The sequence below is a fragment of the Brachyhypopomus gauderio genome, chromosome 7, assembly GCF_052324685.1.
Source record: "Brachyhypopomus gauderio isolate BG-103 chromosome 7, BGAUD_0.2, whole genome shotgun sequence".
Classification (NCBI taxonomy): Eukaryota; Metazoa; Chordata; class Actinopteri; order Gymnotiformes; family Hypopomidae; genus Brachyhypopomus; species Brachyhypopomus gauderio.
Window position 1 is genome coordinate 30,604,067 of NC_135217.1, and position 22,789 is coordinate 30,626,855.

The 22,789-nt window shown below is 45.6% G+C and overlaps 1 protein-coding gene across 3 annotated transcripts in view; it reads right to left on the minus strand.

Annotated features, from left to right (window-relative positions):
- The window catches only part of LOC143519561 (uncharacterized), a 90,886-nt gene that overhangs the window by 67,801 nt on the left and 296 nt on the right, over positions 1 to 22,789 (minus strand). For 2 of the 3 annotated variants that reach the window (XM_077013144.1, XM_077013143.1), the window contains exons 2-8: positions 22,572 to 22,681; positions 21,908 to 22,054; positions 21,593 to 21,742; positions 14,177 to 14,283; positions 12,481 to 12,604; positions 11,758 to 11,871; positions 7,394 to 7,462 (exon numbers count right to left, since the gene is read on the minus strand). In XM_077013144.1, coding sequence (XP_076869259.1) covers positions 7,394 to 7,462; positions 11,758 to 11,871; positions 12,481 to 12,604; positions 14,177 to 14,283; positions 21,593 to 21,742; positions 21,908 to 22,054; positions 22,572 to 22,681 — 821 coding nt within the window. Of the gene's footprint in view, positions 1 to 7,393; positions 7,463 to 11,757; positions 11,872 to 12,480; positions 12,605 to 14,176; positions 14,284 to 21,592; positions 21,743 to 21,907; positions 22,055 to 22,322; positions 22,546 to 22,571; positions 22,682 to 22,789 lie in introns of those variants that run through there. The other variant, XM_077013145.1, reaches the window with a different exon arrangement.

Here is a 22,789-nt window from a genome sequence, read left to right on the forward strand (position 1 = left end):
TATGTGGTGGTGCTTACGCTATTCAGCCTCATTCAGTATTGCAGCTTATGAAATGGTCTTTACGTATATGCAAAATGTGCGTGCATGTGTACACGTTTGTTAGGGCACACGTAATGCACGTGTGCTTTTGCATGCTTAAGGCAACTTTGGTTTGGTTTATGCCAGAGGTTGTTTGAAAGCTTCTGACAGCAACTGACTAAAAGATGAAAGAAAAGAAAAAATCCTGCCTTTTCTGTGTTAAGTACTGAAAAGAAGTGGTCAGTATCTGGTGAATCACACCTCTCTCTCACACACACACACACACACACACACACACACACACACACACACACACACACACACACACACACACACACACACACACACACCTCACTCTATATTATAATGCACAAGGCAAACTGCTCTTTGATTTGCCTTTGAAGCTGGTGGGAGACCAGAGGGGCAGTCAGTCACACACTAACTCCACTCACACACACACACACACACACACACACACACACACACACACACACACACACACACACACACACACACACACACACACACAGACACACACACACAGACACACACACACAGACACACTCACACCCACACAAACACCCACACATTCAAACTGGGTTGTAATATTTAGAATTCAGACATTACTCCATCCATTGGTGCAAAACAACTACAAAAGTATAGTTCCAGTATAATTCCACTACAAAAGTATATTTCCAGTATAATTCCACTACAGAAGTATAGTTCCAGTATAATTCCACTACAGAAGTATAGTTCCAGTATAATTCCACTACAAAAGTATAGTTCCAGTATAATTCCACTACAAAAGTATAGTTCCAGTATAATTCCACTACAGAAGTATAGTTCCAGTATAATTCCACTACAGAAGTATAGTTCCAGTATAATTCCACTACAGAAGTATAGTTCCAGTATAATTCCACTACAGAAGTATAGTTCCAGTATAATTCCACTACAGAAGTATAGTTCCAGTATAATTCCACTACAGAAGTATAGTTCCAGTATAATTCCACTACAGTTGCATTCTTGTTCCAGTCAGTTTCCCTTTTGCATCTTTCTAAACAAGGAACTACAGCTGAATGAGCGCGCAGCTGCGTGTGTGTGTGTGTGTGTGTATGCATATGTGTGGGTGTGTGTATGCGTGTGTGGTGTGTGTGTGTGTGTGTGTGTGTGTGTGTGTGTGTGTGTGTGTGTGATCCCCTCTGGTCTCCCACCAGCTTCAAAGCTAAACCAAAGAACGGTTGGCCGTACGCATTAGAACATGCGGTGGTAGGACAGAGTGATTACTTCATTCCTTTAATTACTGCAAAGTTCTTCTAATGACTGTTGTGCTGTTTAGAGACGGAGCCAGTCACCCTGCTGAGAGCGTACAGGAGTCTCTCTATTCCAGCAGGGCTGGGAGGGACTTCTGTAGCCCGCCAGCCGCCGAGATCCACATGTACAGCCGTAAGTCACTCGACAGACTGAGCAGAGTTTGCCATGTGTAGAGAGAGGAGAAGGGAGGAGGGGAGAAGAGAGAGGGAGAGAGAGACAGAGAAAGAGAGAGACAGAGAAAGAAGGGACGAGAGACAGAGAGAGATCGAGAAATCCAAAAATATATATTTTTTTCTAGAATGATTTTGCTGCTCAGACCAGGGAAGACAGAACCTAACACCTTATATTAAAATAATCGTTTAGGCTGCACATGGCACCATATTTATTCATAATACATTAGATTATTATTTTAGGTTACAGCACCTGCTGTCCAGAGAGTTACTGAAATACAAAGCCAGCATATGCACAGAGTGGCAAATAAGCTCAGTATGAGTGTGTGTGTGTGTGTGTGTGTGTGTGTGTGTGTGTGTGTGTGTGTGTGTGTGTGTGTGTGTGTGTGTGTGTGAGTGGATGTGTGTGGGTGGGTGGTTGTGTGTGTGTGTGTGTGTGTGTGTGCCCTGACTGGACACACCTCAACTATCATACTGCATTATTTTCGATACCCTGACAGAGGTAGCACTACTCCCTTCTCAAAGAACACTCACTCTTTCTACATTCTCTCTTTCTCTTTGCCCACGCTCCATCTCTCTCCATCTCTCCATCCCTCTACATCCCTCAATCCCTCTCCATCTCTCCATCCCTCTCCATCTCTCCACCCCTCTCCATCGGACTACAGAATTCAGACTAAAACTAACCCAGTCTTGATGGAGTGTAGATGATTCAGTGACCACACCCAGATGATTCAGTCGCCACACCCAGATGATTCAGTCGCCACACCCAGATGATTCAGTCACCACACCCAGATGATTCAGTCGCCACACCCAGATGATTCAGTCGCCACACCCAGATGATTCAGTCGCCACACCCAGATGATTCAGTCGCCACACCCAGATGATTCAGTCGCCACACCCAGATGATTCAGTCGCCACACCCAGATGATTCAGTCGCCACACCCAGATGATTCATACTGGTACATACTGGACCCAGCCACTGGGGCAAAGGTTTCCAAACATTAAAACTCTGTACTGTGTCCACTGGACAAAGTCTCTTGGTACTTTATAAGGCCAAGACCTTCAAAACAGGCGTAGAACTAATAAGCTCCACAAAGACATGTGGCCATCCAGCCAGTTTCCCATTTCTGGAAGGGAACAAAATAACACATTTTGAAGGTTTTGAAGGCTTGGATGAGCACCCCAATGGAGCGTGTTTAAGTCCAGGGAGGAAGTGGCGTTTAAACGGGGCCAGCCGCACACAGGCCTAAATGAAGGAGTAAAACACGGTCCCACCGTGGACGCCCAGACTGAGAGCCAGCCACGCTTCAGTGGTGCCATCTTAAATAAGCCCTCGCCTCTGGCCTCGGGGCGCGGCTAAGGGAGCGTGGCCCTTCACGTCGGAGCAGGAGTACTGCAGATGCTCCGCCTGAAACGGAACGGGGGCGGAGCCGAGGCCAGACCGCCTCTTGCGGCCGAGGTGGGAGGGGTTAAGGCCGAAGAGGTCCGCCCCCACTACGTGGTTTCTACTGGTATGGCTGCACTTCACTTGAGTTTGTGAAAGACAGCAACGACACAGAAATGCAGCTGGAGACGTTTACAATAACTTAGTATATGATGATATTTTTTCCTCCAGTGTTAACTATACGTAAGCACTTTCCTTAATTTCCTTAATCACTGATCACAATTAGATCTCATTGAGAAATTGATCAATTTGACACTAACTACTACATATTGATATATACTGACAGGACTCTGGCTATAATAAGAGTTGGTGTTACAACGACTATTACAATTCTACAATTTTAAGCAATCATAATCAAATAGTTAATAATTTGGCTAACGATGCTCGTTAGTTCAGTAGTTGTTTACCTGCACTGCAACTGCTGTGTTTGCATGTAGGACGTTTGCAGCACCTTGTCAAGAAACGAAACAGTTGGTAGACCAGATATACGTTTCAGTCACTTTTGATCTCTGACATCAAAGAGTGTCATGTTAGCTGCTACAGTCACTCTTGAAGGCCTCCTTGGGCTTTGTTTGAGCGATGTGGCAAACGATGCACTACACCCAGACGATACACTCCACCCAGACGATACACTCCACCCAGAAAATCTACTGCAGTACATGCACAATTAGAGGAAAAAATAAACTACATTACATTAAAAGGTTATGTCACCCAAATCCTGCTTAAAGCCAAAGTGGAATGCTGCGACCTTACTTTGGTGAGAGAGAAAAAAAAAACTATCCAATGTCGAGAGACCAGTAAAAACGCTGAATTGGCAATACAGTGCATAACAGCCTTTTACTGGAAGCATTTACTGACACATTACATGTCCCATACCAGTTTAAGTTAATCTCAGTTATACAGGGTGATATGGAGCGTAGCTGTTAAGATCTCTTTAGATGCGATGTTCAGAGACCATTTGCTGTTACCAGTCGCTGAGGTAAAACGGCAAACATAAAACACACACAAAAGAAAATGAGCTTGCCAATTCAAAGATGTTGAGGTTGTGTGCACATGTCATGAGCTGAGTCCCTGTACTCCTGTGAGTGGAGCTTTTATTAATTGAAAACCTCCTTGTTTAGAGATAATTAGGTCCCCCCAGCATCATTACAAATGAACATTTTATTATACTTTAAGCAGTCCTGCTTCAGCTGCCCCCCCAGAGGAAGACATCAATCTGCAGCTGACACAGGGTGGGTGGGGCTGACAGGGTGGGCGGGGCTTACACCCTACTGGAGCAGAGAGGGCAGAAAGGTCCTGCTAATATTGAGTTAGCTCCTGGGACACACTCGACACCTAGACGCTCACACACACACACACACACACACACTCATTCACTCTGTCTCCTGAGTCCTCAGAACTAATTCTGAATTGCGACAACCTGACGGTTTTACACACACACATGCATTCTCACATAACCTCTCTGGGACCTGCATAATATTGAGTTTGCTCAAGCAAGACTTTATAGCGAGAACACACACACTCGGCCCTTAAGGCCATCATTTCTGCTTGTGCGCGCGCACACACACACACACACACTCTCTCTCTCTCTCTCTCACACACACACACACACACACACACACAAACACACACACACTGTCACTCTCTCTCTCTCCCTCACACACACACACACACACGCTCTGTCTCTCTCTCTCTCTCTCTATCACACACACACACACACACACACACACACACACACACACACACACACACACACACATACACACACACACACACACACACACATACTCTATACCAAGACCAAAATCCTGCTAAATCCTCTCTGGGCTTCCAGAACCACTGGAACCACCATCTCTCTAGATGCTGGCCTATCAGGGTGGATCTGAGGAAGACCCCCCACGCATGTCCACTGCTCACTCCAGACGCTCAAGAGCCAATCAGATCAGCCTGCGTGACACAGCGAAACGCTCCACATCCAAATTCCCTCCTTTTGTTCTGAAACTGAACAGGATCTACAGAATGAACAGCCAATAACACGCCACCTTTTATCAGCCCGCACGGCTTTATTTGCCCTGTGACTTTCCTCTGAGCCTCCACTGCTGTAGCCACCCCACCTCCGTCTCTCAGTGCTCACCTCTCACCAAAGGACCAATCAAAAGGCCTCGCCGTGGGGGACCAGGGTGGCTTCTGTCTAAGCACCTGCTGTCGTCTTGACGACCCCATGACCGTTGCCGCAGTTTCCACGGGCAGCCGGGAGAGTGGCATTAATATTAATACCTGTCCCGCCCCGAACACCCCTCCCTCCCGCAGCGGGACGCCTGCAGACACGCTTTCATGCCGCACACCACACTGGGCTCTGGCTCCTCTCAACAGGGACACGGAGAACAAACAGTGGAGAAGAATGAAAAGGACGACGACAACAACAACAACAACAACAACAACAGAAGGGCCCTCTTCTTGGTTGTCAGCTTCTGTGTCGTTCTTGCCTGCGCTGGCTTAATCCATTTCCGCAGTTATTTCTTTAAGCCCCACTCACGTCTGCGTTCCCTCGTTCTCTTCCCCCTCTCTCTTCCCTCTATCGCTCTCTACACGTCACTCTCAGTGGGAGGCAGTGAAGTACTGTCACACTTAATGCTATCGTTTCATACTCTTGTTCGTAGAAGACTTTCTAGTTTTCTTTCCCTCTCCCTCTCTTTCACCCTCTCTCTCACCCTCTCTCTCTCACACACACACACACACACACACACACACAGAAAAGGTCAAGTGCAGTGTAAAATACCATTCCTGAATTATTCAAAGCCAACCCTCCCTTTGAGAGAGAGAGAAATGCCTCAAAAGAAAATAAAAGCAAACACCCTCTCCTCTCTTTATTATTCATGTGAACCAAACACACACTTAAACGAAGTTAGAAACAAACTCCTTTAATTACCATGCACGCACAGGGAAACCTTTCCTGTGATCCTGAATGTGCACACCACATAATACCTAGCAATATGGTTATACAGACTAAATATTTATATCTGAACTATTTACAAGCCAACATTAATATGCAAAATAATGTCATACTCCCATAAACACAAACATATGGTTGAATGAATGAACAAATCTTAAAATATGTTCAGTCCAAAATAATTAGAACTAATCCAGTGTGTATTCAAACCTGAAGAAAACTGAACACCTGAATGAATAAAAAAAATCCATCATTTTAATAATCTCATTCCCAATTAGAAGAAAAGGTTTAATAAACTTAAACGTAGAGTCACAGCAATCTTAAGAGCTTCTGATCATGATGTAATCATATATCATATTAACACTGCTAGTGGCTGCCTAGGATTTTAACCAAGGTCAGCTGTGCAGGAGGTTGGATGGGGGTGAGCCTGTTTGTGAGCTATTCAAGACCTTAAAGAGGACACAGGTGAGTCTGCCAGTTAGCCCTTCAGGACCATGGACAGGTGCTGGACAAGTCCGTGGGTTGAAGTTTCAGCACCACGGACAGAGAAGGGGTGCGCCTTTGAAGGCCCTCAGATTTCAAAGTCCTGCCCCATCAACACCTGAGGCTGAGCTTTGAAATGTAGACCTCTACTCACTCACCCACAGACACCGTCTGTCCCACATATGAAAAATGCTAATTTCATAATATTGAGCAATAAATCTGTATTTTCCTTTACCTCTGTGAGATCATACAGAGTAGGCAGGAAATAACCACGTATGACCTCAGATGAGGCCAGAAGCCAGTCAGAGCACAGGAAACCACCACTTAATAACATTATATATATATATATATATATATATATATATATATATATATATATATATATATATATATATATATATATATATATATATATATATATATATACACACACATACATACATACATACACATATATATACATACATACATATATATATATATATATATATATATATATATATATACATACATACATACATACATACATACATACATATATATATATATATATATATATATATATATATATATATATATATATATATATATATATATTAAAAAAATCAGTCAAGGAAAAATTATATCACTAAACATTTTAAGAATGCTGTTTTAGTAAATATTTTGATATTTCTGTATATTAAAACTTTTATGCTGATGGAATTCCAGAACCTCAAGCAGCTTGTGTGAACGGTTTAACCTTTAAAACTGTCAGCGTACACTGGTTGTGTGGACAGCCTCATCAAAACTTGTCAGAACAATCTTCACCTCACTATCATTCTCCCATAGTTTGTTTTCCTTGATTTCAGACAGCTCAAGCCATAAATGAATCGGTGTGGTGCCCCAACAACCATCATCCAATCATCACACACCCATGAGCCATCCGGCGGCCAATCATCACGCACCCATGAGCCATCCGGCGACCAATCATCACCAATCAATTGGTTGGTCAATCGTCACGTAGACAAACGGCCTTACCTCAAACTCCTCAGCTTCGATCAGCAGTTTGGCCGTGGTGATTCTGGACTCATATGGTGGGATGTTGTTCTGGAAACAGAATAAAGATACACATTAGTATTAGTGCACACATACACATCTGAATATTTACTACATCTGAGTAATTCCATCTGTGGCATTACTACCCGTACATGTACACGTATAGATGATTCCCTGTACAAACAGGAAAAAGGTTTTTGCTCTGCTCTTACGGAAGCTGTAAATGTGTTTCCAGACAAACTCCACTCAATGCTTAATTTTGTAAGAGCACGATGTTCGTAGCCATGAATAATATCCATCAATACGGCATTGTACAAGCGTCAGCCAAGCAAAGCCAAAAATGTTAGATGAGTGCGTCTGACAACTAATCTATAACGTCAAAGCCGACGTCGACACGGCAGCACTGCGAACAAACCCAAACTGCTCCCTCAACCGTTAATTTCTCAAAGAATTACTTCACAATCTTTGAGGCAAACTAAACCAGCCATTTAAGGGAAAAACACACCAGAACAGAAGAGGCCCAGTGCAGTTCTTAACTGAACGCCTTTGTGTCTAAATGGATGTCCTTCAAATACTCTGAGTCACTTTTAAGCACTTAACGGAGGCTAGAGATGTTTTTTAGAAAGATACAAAACGGGGAAAAACTGGAAAGTTCTCAGACAACCACAGCTTCTGAGTGGACATGAACGAAAATGATGCTGTTATTTTTCTATGGCGTATCAAGTCTGTCTGCAATTCTTTCCTGTCAGTGTGCATGCATGTGTCTGTGCATGTGGGTATGTGCATGTGGGTATGTGCGGTTGTGTATATAGACATGTGTCTGTGTATACAATCATGTGTGTATTATTAATCATATATATGTGTATATAATGTGTGTGTATATAATCATGCGTGTGTGTATATAATCGTGTGTGTGGATGTAAAAGTGTGTGTATCATCGTGTGTGTTTGTATAATAGTGTGTGGATGTGTATAATCGTGTGTGTGTGTAAAATAGTGTGTGGATGTGTATAATTGTGTGTGTGTGTGTGTGTGTGTGTGTGTGTGTGTGTATAATAGTGTGTGGATGTGTATAATCGTGTGTGTGTGTGTGTGTATAATAGTGTGTGGATGTGTATAATCATGTGTGTGTGTGTGTGTGTGTGTGTGTGTGTGTGTGTGTGTGTGTGTGTGTGTGTATAATAGTGTGTGGATGTGTATAATCGTGTGTGTGTGTAAAATAGTGTGTGGATGTGTATAATTGTGTGTGTGTGTGTATAATAGTGTGTGGATGTGTATAATCGTGTGTGTGTGTGTGTATAATAGTGTGTGGATGTGTATAATCGTGTGTGTGTGTGTGTGTAATAGTGTGTGGATGTGTATAATCGTGTGTGTGTGTGTGTGTGTGTCTGTGTATAGGCATGTGTGTCTTTTGGCTCATTTGGACCTTTAGCACCATCTGTGACTCTCAATGCACTCATGCCTGGCAGCTCTGATGTTCTCAACCTTGTTTTCCCATTAGCCCTTTAAGCTGTGTGTGTGTGTGTGTGTGTGTGTGTGTGTGTGTGTGTGTGTGTGTGTGTGTGTGTGTGTGTGTGTGTGTGTGTCTTCCAGGTTTCAATAATGATGTGGGTGAACCAGCCTGCTCCCAATTACACCACTCCGCCTTTGTGATGCTGCTGGTCTTTCACCTCTTGCAAAAGGCATGTGGAACATGGGATATACAGGTAGACACACACACACACACACACACACACACACACACACACACACACACACACACACACACACACACACACACGTAGACACAAATACACATGGGCTCACACAGGGCACAAATAAATGGCTTATAGAAGATCTACACAGAAAGCAGTCCTGGAGTTCCTGTACAGTCCTCTACCACACCCTGTACCATCACACAGTTCCTGCAAGGTCTTGTATGTCCTGTGCTGTCTGACAGGTCCTGTACTACTCTGTATAATGTGGCAGGTCCAGTACTGTCCTGTATTATGTGGCAGGTCCTGTACTGTCCTGTATTATGTGGCAGGTCCTGTACTGTCCTGTATTATGTGGCAGGTCCTGTACTGTCCTGTATTATGTGGCAGGTCCTGTACTGTCCTGTATTATGTGGCAGGTCCTGTACTGTCCTGTATTATGTGGCAGGTCCTGTACTGTCCTGTATTATGTGGCAGGTCCTGTACTGTCCTGTATTATGTGGCAGGTCCTGTACTGTCCTGTATTATGTGGCAGGTCCAGTACTGTCCTGTTTTATGTGGCAGGTCCAGTACTGTCCTGTATTATGTGGCAGGTCCTGTACTGTCCTGTATTATGTGGCAGGTCCTGTACTGTCCTATATTATGTGGCAGGTCCTGTACTGTCCTATATTATGTGGCAGGTCCTGTACTGTCCTATATTATGTGGCAGGTCCTGTACTGTCCTGTATTATGTGGCAGGTCCCGTACTGTCCTGTATTATGTGGCAGGTCCCGTACTGTCCTATATTATGTGGCAGGTCCTGTACTGTCCTGTATTATGTGGCAAGTCCTGTACTGTCCTGTATTATGTGGCAGGTCCTGTACTGTCCTGTATTATGTGGCAGGTCCTGTACTGTCCTGTATTATGTGGCAGGTCCTGTACTGTCCTATATTATGTGGCAGGTCCTGTACTGTCCTATATTATGTGGCAGGTCCCGTACTGTCCTGTATTATGTGGCAGGTCCCGTACTGTCCTGTATTATGTGGCAGGTCCCGTACTGTCCTATATTATGTGGCAGGTCCTGTACTGTCCTGTATTATGTGGCAGGTCCTGTACTGTCCTGTATTATGTGGCAGGTCCTGTACTGTCCTGGATTATGTGGCAGGTCCTGTACTGTCCTGAATGATCCTGTACTGTCTGGCTCTGACGTGCACTGCTCTGCACCGCCCATAAGCTGGAAACCTCATTTGGACACAGAACCTCAGAAGTGTCCTTCAAAAGAACATAAGATAGCCTTGGGGAATGTTAGGAGTCCGAGCTCCATGAGAGAGGAGCTGTCTGCATGTGAGCACCAGGTCAGGAGGTGCATTTGTGTGTGTGGGTATGTCCGAGTGTGTGTGTGTTTGTGTTTGTGTTTGTGTGTGTGTGTGTGTGTGTGACCAAGGGGTCTGCCTTGCGGCACAGAGCTCTGAGAGAGAAATGAAAGGATTAGTGTGTCCATCTCCGACCCCTGGTGCAGTAAGAACTCGTCTCTCAGCTCAGAGTTCAGGAGAAGCTCCCACTGCTGGACGCTTGTTTGGCTGCCAGAGCGGAGGATCGTCCCTCCATCAAACTGCTGATAAACGCCAACACACAACAAGAAATCTTTCTGCTACATGCACCGTGCACACACACACACACACACACACACACACACACACACCATCTCCATCTGTCTCACGCACACACACTGTGTCTCACACACACTCACACACTCACTGTGTCTCTCACACACACACACGCACACTGTGTGTGTCTCACACACACACGCACACTGTGTGTCTCACACACACACGCACACTGTGTGTCTCACACACACACGCACACTGTGTGTGTCTCACACACACGCACACTGTGTGTGTCTCACACACACGCACACTGTGTGTGTCTCACACACACGCACACTGTGTGTGTCTCACACACACACACACTGTGTGTGTCTCACACACACGCACAGTGTGTGTCTCACACACACACACACACACTGTGTGTCTCACACACACACGCACTGTGTGTCTCACACACACACGCACACTGTGTGTGTCTCACACACACGCACACTGTGTGTCTCACACACACACGCACACTGTGTGTGTCTCACACACACACACACTGTGTGTGTCTCACACACACGCACAGTGTGTGTCTCACACACACACACACACTGTGTGTCTCTCTCACACACACACACTGTGTGTCTCTCTCACACACACACACACACTGTGTGTCTCACACACACACACACTGTGTGTCTCTCTCTCACACACTGTGTGTCTCTCACACACACACTGTGTGTCTCTCTCTCACACACTGTGTGTCTCTCACACACACACTGTGTGTCTCTCTCACACACACTGTGTGTCTCTCTCACACACACTGTGTGTCTCTCTCACACACACTGTGTGTCTCTCTCTCACACACTGTGTGTCTCTCTCTCACACACTGTGTGTCTCTCTCTCACACACTGTGTGTCTCTCTCTCACACACACAGCCACACACTGTCTCTCACACACACTGTATCACACACACACACACATACACACACACAGTGTCACACACACACAGTGTCACACATACACACACACACACACACAGTGTTTCTCTCTCACACACACACACACACACACACACACACCTGTGCCTCCTCGTCCTCCTGGTCGAGCTCCTCGGCGCTTGCTGTGGCCCCTTCCTCCTTCTGGAGGCTTGGTAACCATGACGACACACTCCTCCTCAGGTAGTCACGGCCCTCCTGAAAAGAAAAAAAGGGAAGAAGGAGAACACACACACACACACACACACACACACACACACACACACACACACACACACACACACACACACACACACACACACACACACACAGCCCCTCCAGTGGGCAGGGTATCGATCACTCTGAACACTCAGCACAAGCAGGTGCAGGACCTCGAGCAGCCAAGGCCACGCTGCCCCGCCCCCAGGGGGCGGAGACGGGAGGTACACAGTCGGGGCGGCCGAGTGTGAGAGAGGAAGACGAGGGAGGGCGGGGGAAGAAGCGGAGACCGGCTCGGCCTCGCCTCCCAAGCAGAGCACCAGGAGCGGATCGCCCCCAACACTGGCCACAGGGCCTGCCTTATGCCAGCCTGCCACCTGGTGGCCAGGATGGGCATGGCAGCGCGCCTGCACACCCCCAGGGCCCACGGAGAACTGGTGATGTGATTTAACATCTCAGACGGGCCCTGGCGATGAACTGGGTGTGGCCCAGCTAAAGCTCTCCCTCTGTGGCCCATCCTCGCCCTCACTGGGCCGTGCCACTGGGGTCCTGGAGACACTACAGGCCTGCGCTGCTGATTAAGACTTATAACTTAAAAACTGGACCCACCTCAGTGTTGTCCAGGCTGAACAGGTAGCTGGCCATGAGCTGCAGGGCGTCGGGGTTGTTCTGGTGGTAGTGGAGCGCCCTCTCCACCGCCTCCCTGCACTTCTCCGCCGCTCCGTCCATCATGCTGCGGGGGAAGGTCCACACGCCGTCAGTGCGGCCGCACCAGCCCGGGGCCGGACACCCTACCGACGCGACCTCGGTCCTGGGACGTTCACGCTCCTGCAACTCTCCTTTACAACTGAACCTTACAGGTGTTCCTGGTGTTGGAACCACTTAACAAAACAATACAAATAATGACAAATGATCAGACCCATAAAACCTTCCACACGCTCTTCCTCTCGCCTCCCGACCCAGTGTCTGCGTTCTGCTGTCCCGCCCCTCCGCTCCACAGGCTTAAAAACAACTACCGCGGAAATGAATCTACGGCTGCCACGACCAACTGTAGAAAGTCAACTTTCATTTGAGGGTATTTATATCTTTATTAGGTTGGCCGTATTAGGTCCGTCTTTATTAGGTTAACCTTCATCGCGTCCGGGTTGACCCGCGGTCCTCCCCGTTTCGCAGGTCCAGAGGTAATTGGCCGGCAGGTCACTCGGCTGTTTCTGGGTCGTCCGTGTGTTGCTGCATCATTAGCTCCTGCACTACATGGTTAGCTCAAACACAGGCGCAAACGCCCTCAAATTAAAAGCCTCCATTCTGCGCTATAACTCTGTGGTTCCAGGGTGCTAAAGCACAGAGCCAAAAGGACTAAAACATAATTGCCACTGTCTAATTACTTCCAGCCTGTGCTTCATAATCGATGTTTTGGCCGGTCTTTCGGGCCAGGTTGCTGACTAGGGCTGTACCTGATAATAAGACCTTTTAAAGCTGGGAGACCTTGTTAGGCCGGGAGACCTTTTTAGGCCAAGCCTATATTGCTGCATTTGATTCTGTTTTTTTTGTTTTTGGCCTGAGAGGAAACACAATTACACAATTAGAGATCTTCCCATATTACCCAGAATTCCCTGTGACTGCAAGCATTATGTAGTCACCGTCATCTCTCTCAAATAACCCTGACATCTTAAGAAAGCTCTCGAGCTCAATTTGCTCTGCTAACCAACTGTGCCGCTTTTCTTTGGGGTTTGGGTCTTTTTTTCCCATTAATTTTGGAGGTGGAAAGGAGAGCATTGTTATCATTAACAGAGCCCTGTACATTTGTGCTGGTTCAGCAACTCTTAAGTTCATATGATTGTGTGGACTGGTCTTATTTTCAAAAGTAAGCCCTTTGTTTCACCATAGATTCCTGACAAATTAACCTTTCATTAGTAAAAGAAAAAAAAAACCCTTTGTGTTAATATCAGTAAAAGCACAAATCATTTGACATCGGTATCAATCGTCTTTGATCATTTCATGCTGGCGATTTATCGGCCGACCCGCAAGTCATCCTTCATCATTTTGGCCGCTGTCTGATTACACCCTGTCTGAAGCTCTCAAAATAGGTGTCCTCCAGGCTGCCGTCTCCAAGGTGACACGGAATAACCTTTATCTCACCAAAGCGTGGTGCGGGAAGAGAGGATGAAGGTGTGTGTGCAGCGCGCGCAGGTGAACGAGTGTGTGTGAGGCGATCTAAGCACGGGAGATGGAAGATGGGCACAAATAAACACTTGGGGGGAAAAAAAAAGCAAAGTGAGGGGTTGACGATACGAAGCAAGCATACCAAAGGTCCGTGAAGAAGATCTCGGCAATGGAGCAGAAGGCTGCGGACACGTCCTTCGCGGTGACGGCAGGTTCCGAGGGCGAAGCTCCTGCACCTGTCCCGCAGGCCTGTGGGAGCAGAAACACCCGCATTTCTACACCCGCGCTGTCAAAGCAAGTCATTCCCAGCAGAAGGGCTCCTATGAACCACACGATTAGAATTGCACCATGCCATGCTCTGTTTATTACAGCGGCTGCGGCATACGTGAACGGGCTCAGAACCTGCACCCGGGTCTATGGTTTCCTGAAGCCCTGGGCTGGACAGACAAGGTCAGGAAGTGAGCGCCGCGGGATGCGGAACCTCCTGACCTGGCGGGCGGCCATATGGTTGCTGGATAGCAACAAGCGCCACTTTGTTAGCGCCCGGCTGGTGCTGCGACACCCCCCAGTGTTCACACAGTGAACTGCAACCAAATTACACGTTCACGTTTACATATACGGCCCTAATCTTAATTCATCAACCTGGTTAAATAAGGATTTTTTTTTAAATAGCTCCTCAACACAAAAACAATTTGAGAGCTTTCCTATAAATCTGTATTTAATCAGATTGGTCAGTTAAGATTAAGCCTTAATCTAATTAGGGACTAATTAGGTTCTTCGTGACTGTGGCACCGTGGTAACAGATGGGGAGTCCGACTTCAATAAGATAAAACAATATGAATTAGACGGGGAAAAGAGTGCGGCTCAGATCAAACATTCCTCATAACACATAAGTGACTTGGAATGAGAACAGTCATTTTAATGATCAACAACTGATTATTATTCATTATGCAAATGGATGTTAGTGAAAATCTCATTAACATGCAGTACACCTCTAAACTTGCATGCATCTTTGATCTCCTTGACTAAGCACCAGATCCTCACTGTTTGGCTGGTGTTTACCTATGCACCTCAACCAGACGGCCCGGTGCGCAGGGCCAGGCCCGACTGAACCCAGCAGTGGGCGGCCCAAACTGGGCTAAACGGGGCAGGTCAGTGGGTAATTAGCTCATACTGTGCAATATCACTTTTCTTATCGGAGCATGCGTAACCAGCGATCACCTTGCAGTGACCACACACTCTGCCTGGGCCTCACGCCCATCACAGAGTCTCTGCTAACGCAACTCGTATCACAAAATTATGATGGGAATAAGGGCGGACTCTCAAACATACAGTCCACAGAGGCAAATGCAAATATGCAGGCTAAACCAAACCCGTCTTGGACTTTGGCACTGCTGCAAATCCCATTTTCAGACTCTTATTTTGGTAGATATGACCTGAAATGAAAGCAGAGCAGCTCACGGCAATAGGAGCAGCACTGCGAACAGCTCAAACCCAAGAGAAGGAGTCTAGATAGACTTCTGAAGTCCACTCGTCCCGGTACGGACGCCCCCTGCTGGCCGCCTCCATCTGCAGCGGCAGCATTACATGTTGTCCTGTTGTTGCTGCGTTGTGTTTGACCCTCAGGTAGGCGGAGCACATTAGGACACCCGACACCCGAGGGTCGTTTGTCTGTCTATATACAGTTGTGATCAAATTTATTCAACCCCCAATGCTGCGAAGGGTTTTATGGAATTCAGTGCACATTTGTAATTGTGTTCATAATGAAATCTTACAAGGACTTGTTAAAGAACTAAATGCAACTAAGATAGCATCAATTTTTTTTGTCAAAGTATTAAATGGCCTTTTTGTGATTTCTTCATTGACACAATTATTCAACCCCTTTACGACTACCACTCCTAAGAACAGAGGTTCATTCCAGTGTTTTCCATCAGGTATTGAAAACATCTGTGGATGTCAACGAGCAGCAATCAAGCATGATAAGCACCAATTAGGCAGATTTAAAAGGACTGTGATACTCAGCTCCTTCTAGACATCTACTGGTGTGTTTCCAAGCATGGTGAAGGCAAGAGAATGGTCCCAGAAGACAAGAGAAGAGGTTATTGCTCTTCACAAGAATGGCAATGGATATAAAAAGATTGCGAAGTTGTTAAATATTCCAAGAGACACTATCGGAAGTATCATTCGCAAGTTCAAGTTAAAGGGCACAGTGGAAACGTTACCTGGTCGTGGCAGAAAGAAGATCCTGACCGCGACTGCTGTGCGCTACCTGAAGCGTAATGTGGAGAAAAATCCCCGCGTGACTGCTAAGGAACTGAAAAAAGACCTGTCAGATGTGGGCACTGAAGTTTCAGCTCAGACAATAAGGCGCGCACTGCATAACGAAGACCTCCATGCCAGAACGCCCAGACGCACCCCCTTGCTGACTCCAAAGAACAAGAAAAGTCGACTGCAGTATGCCAAAAGTCATGTGGACAAGCCACAAAGGTTTTGGGACAGTGTACTGTGGTCAGATGAAACTAAATTAGAACTGTTTGGGACAATGGACCAGCGCTATGTTTGGAGAAGGAAGAACCAGGCTTATGAACAAAAGAACACCTTGCCTACTGTGAAGCATGGCGGGGGGTCAATTATGCTTTGGGGCTGTTTTGCTTCTAATGGTACAGGAAAGCTTCAACGTGTGCAGGGTACCATGAATTCCCTTCAGTACCAGGAGATCTTGGAGGAAAATGTGATGGAGTCAGTCACAAACCTGCGGCTTGGGAGACGTTGGACCTTCCAACAGGACAATGATCCGAAGCACACATCCAAGTCCACTAGAGCATGGTTGAACATGAAAGGCTGGAACATTCTAGAGTGGCCATCGCAATCACCAGACTTAAATCCAATTGAGAACCTCTGGTGGGACCTAAAGAAGGCAGTTGCAGTGCGCAAGCCTAAGAATGTGACTGAACTGGAGGCTTTTGCCCATGAAGAATGGGCTAAGATACCCATAGGTCGCTGCAAGACACTTGTGTCAAGCTATGCTTCACGCTTGAAAGCTGTCATAACTGGAAAAGGATGTTGTACTAAGTACTAAAAAATAATGTCACTAGGGGGTTGAATAAAACTGATAATGATGTGAGCACAGTAAAGACATTTGTGGTTATTCCATCATAAATATTATGTTATGTTTGTCTAATTTATAAGTGCCTCTTTGATATAATTGTAAATAAGATGACTGAAATGATCAAAATCAATGTCAAACTGGCCAAAACACTTTATTTCAGTGGGGGTTGAATAAATTTGATCACAACTGTACATCTTGTCCTTGTACTAGTTGAATGCTGATTACTGTATCCTTCATATGGATTCGTTCACAGGTTTGGAGTTTGTGCACTTTACCCATTAAATCCTCCCAAAACTAAAATCCTTGGAACATGGTAGCAGCAAAGATGTTTCCCACCAGGGAATTAATTTAAAAGAGGAAAACACACAAACAGAGAATGGCCACTTTATTGGTGATGCATGCTAAGCTGCACTTTCATGATTGGAGCTTCTCTGTACAGAAATTACACATTGGACGCATAAAATCACATTACGCATAAAATCAGGTGAGCAAGTTTTGCATGGATCAGTCTCAGGGTGAATCCACATTAGAATGGGAAAACGATCTGAGTGATTCAAATGAAGCACGATCACCTGTGCTAGACTAGCTGTGGCCAGTCTTTCAAAAACCTCCAACCTTGAGGGGTTTTCACATGCAATAGTGTCAAGAGTATACTGAGAATGAGATTATCAAAGAAGACATCTAGAAAAGAGGAAACCCCATGGACGTAAACAACTCATCAACAAAAGGAATCAGAGGAGCATGTCAAGAATTGTTCTGACGAACAGGGGCCATAGTCAAGCAAGCCGAATCTAACGCTGGTTTACTTATTTACATTCCTCCAACCTACATGTCCGAAGGCACACTGGTTGTTACTTTGTTTGGATGGGCTATTGCAGCAGTGGGTCAATTCTAGTGTCACTGCTGCTTTAGGGAACCAGAAAAGCAAGACTCCACAAACAGCACAAGAACTGGAACAACGGAAAAGAGAAATCGGATCTCTGAACAGTGGAAAAACACGGCCTGCTCAGGTGAATCCAGATTTCTGTTGCACCACGTTGATGGGAGGATCAGAATTTGGCACGGGCGGTATTAATCGATGAGCCCTTCCTGTCAGGTATGAACAGTTCAGGTTGGTGGAGGTGGAGGAACGGTGTGGGGAATGTCTTCTGGGCACAAGCTGGGACATTTGATACCTGTGGATGGGCATTTGAACAGCAGGGCTTACCTAACCATTGTGGATGACCCATGTTCATCACTTGGCAGTTGTTTACCTCGTCACAGGAGGACATTTTCAGCATTTTCAGCATTTTCAGCATAATGCCCCTTGCCAAAAGGATCGTACAGGCATGGAGTAGTTCCAGGAACATGACCAAGTTTCCTTTCTTCCTTTCTTCACAGTCCCAAGATCTTAACCCTACAGAGCATTTCTGGGATGAGGTAAAACAGGCTGTTCAGAGCATGTCTGTATCCATTTGTGGCAAGTACCAGAAGACATCCTGTTCACAAGGCCATTGTCCTGCAGGACGATTTCAACACTAGTGGAACCCATGATGAACTGCTGCAGGTCTGGAGGTCAGCAGAGGCCCCCATTGGCACTTCAAGGCATGGACTTCACAAGACCTTTGAAGCTGCTCTGTGGTTTCTGGCCCCAAGAAGTTAGCAGCAGATCCTTGAAGTTCTACATGTTGAAGGTGGGGCCTCTATGGATCGGACTTGTTTATCCAGCACAAAGTAACAGGAGAAGAACCAAGATGTCCAACTAGAACATCACCCAGAGCACAACACTGTCTTCCTCCTATTGCGCATCTCTTTCTTCACACACGCAGCCGGCCATTGGCATGATGTAAAATGGGATTCATTAGACCAAGCAACCTTCAACAACCCAACCCAATGTTCTGACACGTTTCTATCATAGAACTAACTTTTGCAGCGATGTGTGCTGCAGTAACATTTCTGTGGGAGCGGACCAGATGAGCCTTCACTCCTCGTGCCCATAATGGAGCCCTGGTCATCCACGAACCTGGTGCCACTTCACCGACTGTCCTTAAATACAGATATCTCAGGATTTAGGATGTCATTTCCAGTTGCAACGCTTTTTAGTACTAATGGGACATCGTACTAATGACATATCTGTTTGCATAGCCAGCTGTTGCTATGGCAGCAATGAAATTAGGAAATGGTCCATTTGATGACAACTGTGATGACAACTGATCCTTTTGAGCCAGTTATTTTAGTGGTTGTATTAATAAATTTACATGTAGTACATCTAGATTGGTAGCAGGCTACAGTACCACAGTTGGAATCTGAATGGTTAATTAAATCATTCTTGATGAGCATGTCTTTAATGTTCTTGTGTCTTCTATAAGAGATTAGTGGAGGATCCTTAAAAGGGAAGTAGTCTGTACATCATCCTGGAGGAACCTGAAGTGTTTCAGTATAATATTATCCACCATTTTATTAGTGGGATGATAAGTCAGCACCAAAGGAATTCTTGTAGTCTCAGTAGATTGATAGACGAGCAAAAGCAGCATCTATGACAGGGGTACTCAACTGGCGGACCGCGGTCCGGATCCGGACCCGAACGCAGTCCTGTCCGGACCCAATCTCATTCCTGATCAACTGGATACGGACCAAAACAAAACCGTAGCATTTATTTCAGGGCTATTGAAAAAACACTCCGCCACGAGTGTTACGTTCAACGCCACCCCCCCCGCTCAGCAACTTACGTTCGCCACCCCCGCCGCTCCGGACCTCAGGTCACAGGTATCTGCCAAAATTGGACCGCGGACAAATTTAGTTGAGTACGCCTGATCTATGACTTCCTTAGGAAAACCGCAGTTCTGAAGATGTTCACACATTTCGATACTTTTCTGGAGAAAGTATTCATTGTCGCTACAAATGCGCTTAAGTCTGAGTAGCGCATGAGTAGTGAGTGACTAATTGAGTCTGTAGTTTTATAATGGATGGTGATATTTAAACGAGTATTAGTGAAATTCACTGAAACATCCAGAACATCTTGTCAGGATGTGCTGTATTCCATGTATAATCAAGAGCTGGTGGAATTTGGAGAAAGAAGAAATGAACAGTTGGAGTTCTTCTAATGTGCATGTAGCAATACCAAAAATCAATAGATCTCAAAAACTGTAAGGGTACAAACCCAGTATATCGCTCAAAATAAATCCAACAAAGTGGTTGGCATAAGATGGTTCCATTTTAGTGCCCATACTCACTCCTTTTATTTTTGAGTAGTGTGTATGAGTCAAAAGTGAATCAGTTCAGATTCAACATCTTAAACTTTATAGTGTCGTTAACATACACCATATTGCCAAAAGTGTTTGCTCACCCATCCAAATTATCGGAATCAGGTGTTCCAATCTGTTCCATGGCCACAGGTCTATGAAATTAAGCACCTAGGCATGCAGACTGTTTTTACAAACATTTGTGAAAGAATGGGTCGCTCTCAGGAGCTCAGTGAATTTCAGCGTGGAACTGTGATATGATGCCACCTGTGCAACAAATGCAGTCGTGAAATTTCCTCACTCCTAAATATTCCACAGTCAACTGTCAGCTGTACTATAATAAAACTGAAGTGTGGGAGTGTTTGGGAACGACAGCAACTCAGCCATGAAGTGGTAGGCCACGTAAACCGACGGAGCGGGGTCAGTGGGGTCAGCGGATGCTGAAGCACATAGTGTAAATTTTCTGCGGTCAATCACTACAGACATCCAAACTTAATGTGGCCTTCACATTAGCTAAACAACAGTGTGCAGAGAGCTTCATGGAATGGGTTTTTATGGTCGAGCAGCTGCATCCAAGCCATACATCAAAATTAGAGAACAACAATTTCCTAAAGGTCAAGGTCATTGTGTAGTCCTATGTGAAATTACCCTAACAGGACTGAAGTAGCAGTACTTTAAGCTTATTATAGACTGTATATATTCTAAAGCACAGCATAACAAACTTGAATTATATAATTGAAATAAAAAACACAGATCAAAATTAGAGAACTTTTTCAGATACCTATCGGTGTTAATCTGGCATGTGGTGCTAATTGCCTTAATTATCGGACAAACCCTATTTAACTGGCAGCCTAACTTTGCAGTTTTCACTGATGTCCAAAGTGACTGAAACTCTCCGGCAGCAGGTTGTTCAGATGAAGACCAAAGGGGTGAAACTATCAGCCATAACAAGACAAGCTGGTCGTTCCAAGTCTGTGATTTCTAGAATATTGCATCTTTACATCACAGACTCACAAAGTCCCCAAAAAAGCTGCTCACCCAAAACAGACACATGCAAGAGAGGACAGAATAATGCAGAGAATCTACATGGGTAATTAGTTCAACACAGCAGCTGGAATTATTCGCCAGTTAACCACTGATCAGGGTAAGTATCTATGTATGTACACACACACATTCTTGTTGTGAACATCTTCAAACAAAGCCCATTTTAACATGTTTTGCAGCACACCTCTTGGGTCTGTGTGTCCATGGCGCTGAGCATGACCTCGACACCCCTGCTGAAGAACTGCACGGCCTCCGTGCCTGTGTGAATCTGACCCAGATACATGTACTTGCTATGACCCGCATCTGGGCTCAGATCCACTGCCTTCAGAAAAACATGCATTGTTGTCAAGGACTACAATGGACCAGATGACCAAAAACCCTCTTTTATAACCCATAAAACACCACACGCCCCTTGAAAATCACCCCAATCATTCATCCCAGTGCAACACCTTCCACTGTTTCGCATCAAGCTAGCCACGTGGCCTGAAGTAAAGGATATTTCCTTTGCTTTTTCTATGTCTCCCAGCTCCGCACATATGTTCCCCAGCATGTCCAGAATGGTGAGGTTGTTGGGCTCAATGTCCAGAGCACGCTGACAGAACAACCTAGCCATGGAGAAGTCAAAGTTGTCCATACACTCCTCGGCCTGAGAAAGACAGAGACAGACATTAGAACAATAGTAGACTTCAATCAAAAAGAATGTTACTTCACATCTGAGGGAGGACACCATTATCTACCCATCAGAATTAACAGTAGAGACACTTTTAAACAGGCACCCCAGCCTGGGATGGAGTGCAGCACAATTTGGTGGGCTCCCTACTCACACAAACTTGATTAATTAGCCTAGTTTATTACCAGATATAGATGCATGTTACAATGAACAAGAAAATCACAACATTGTGCTGGACTCCAACCTTCCCAGATTGTGTAGAACATTGTTGAGTTTTCCAGTCCACTGGGACCCCTCCTCCCGACTACATTTCTGCTCTGTTCCAGACTGGGAAGATAGAGAAGCATATCTCCAGAAGAACCTACAGTACAAACAGCCCCAACAGCTGGGAGGACGGGGAACTGCCACAGAGACACTTGTGAACTGGGAACACCCCATACACGTCACTTTCTCCACCCCATACACGTCACTTTCTCCACCCCATACACATCACCTTCTCCACCAACTGATCCACAGTGTACTTTTCTGCAGTCTTCTTCTTGGCTCTCTCTTGCATCCTGGCTTTCATCCTCTCCTGTGGTGACGGTATCGTCTGTCCGACAGCTGGAGGAATATGCCAAACAACCATCAAAATGAACTATGTTTTGCACATGCAAGTTTTCCTCCTGAGATCAACATTTTGACTAAAGGAACCCATCAGCGCCGTTAAGG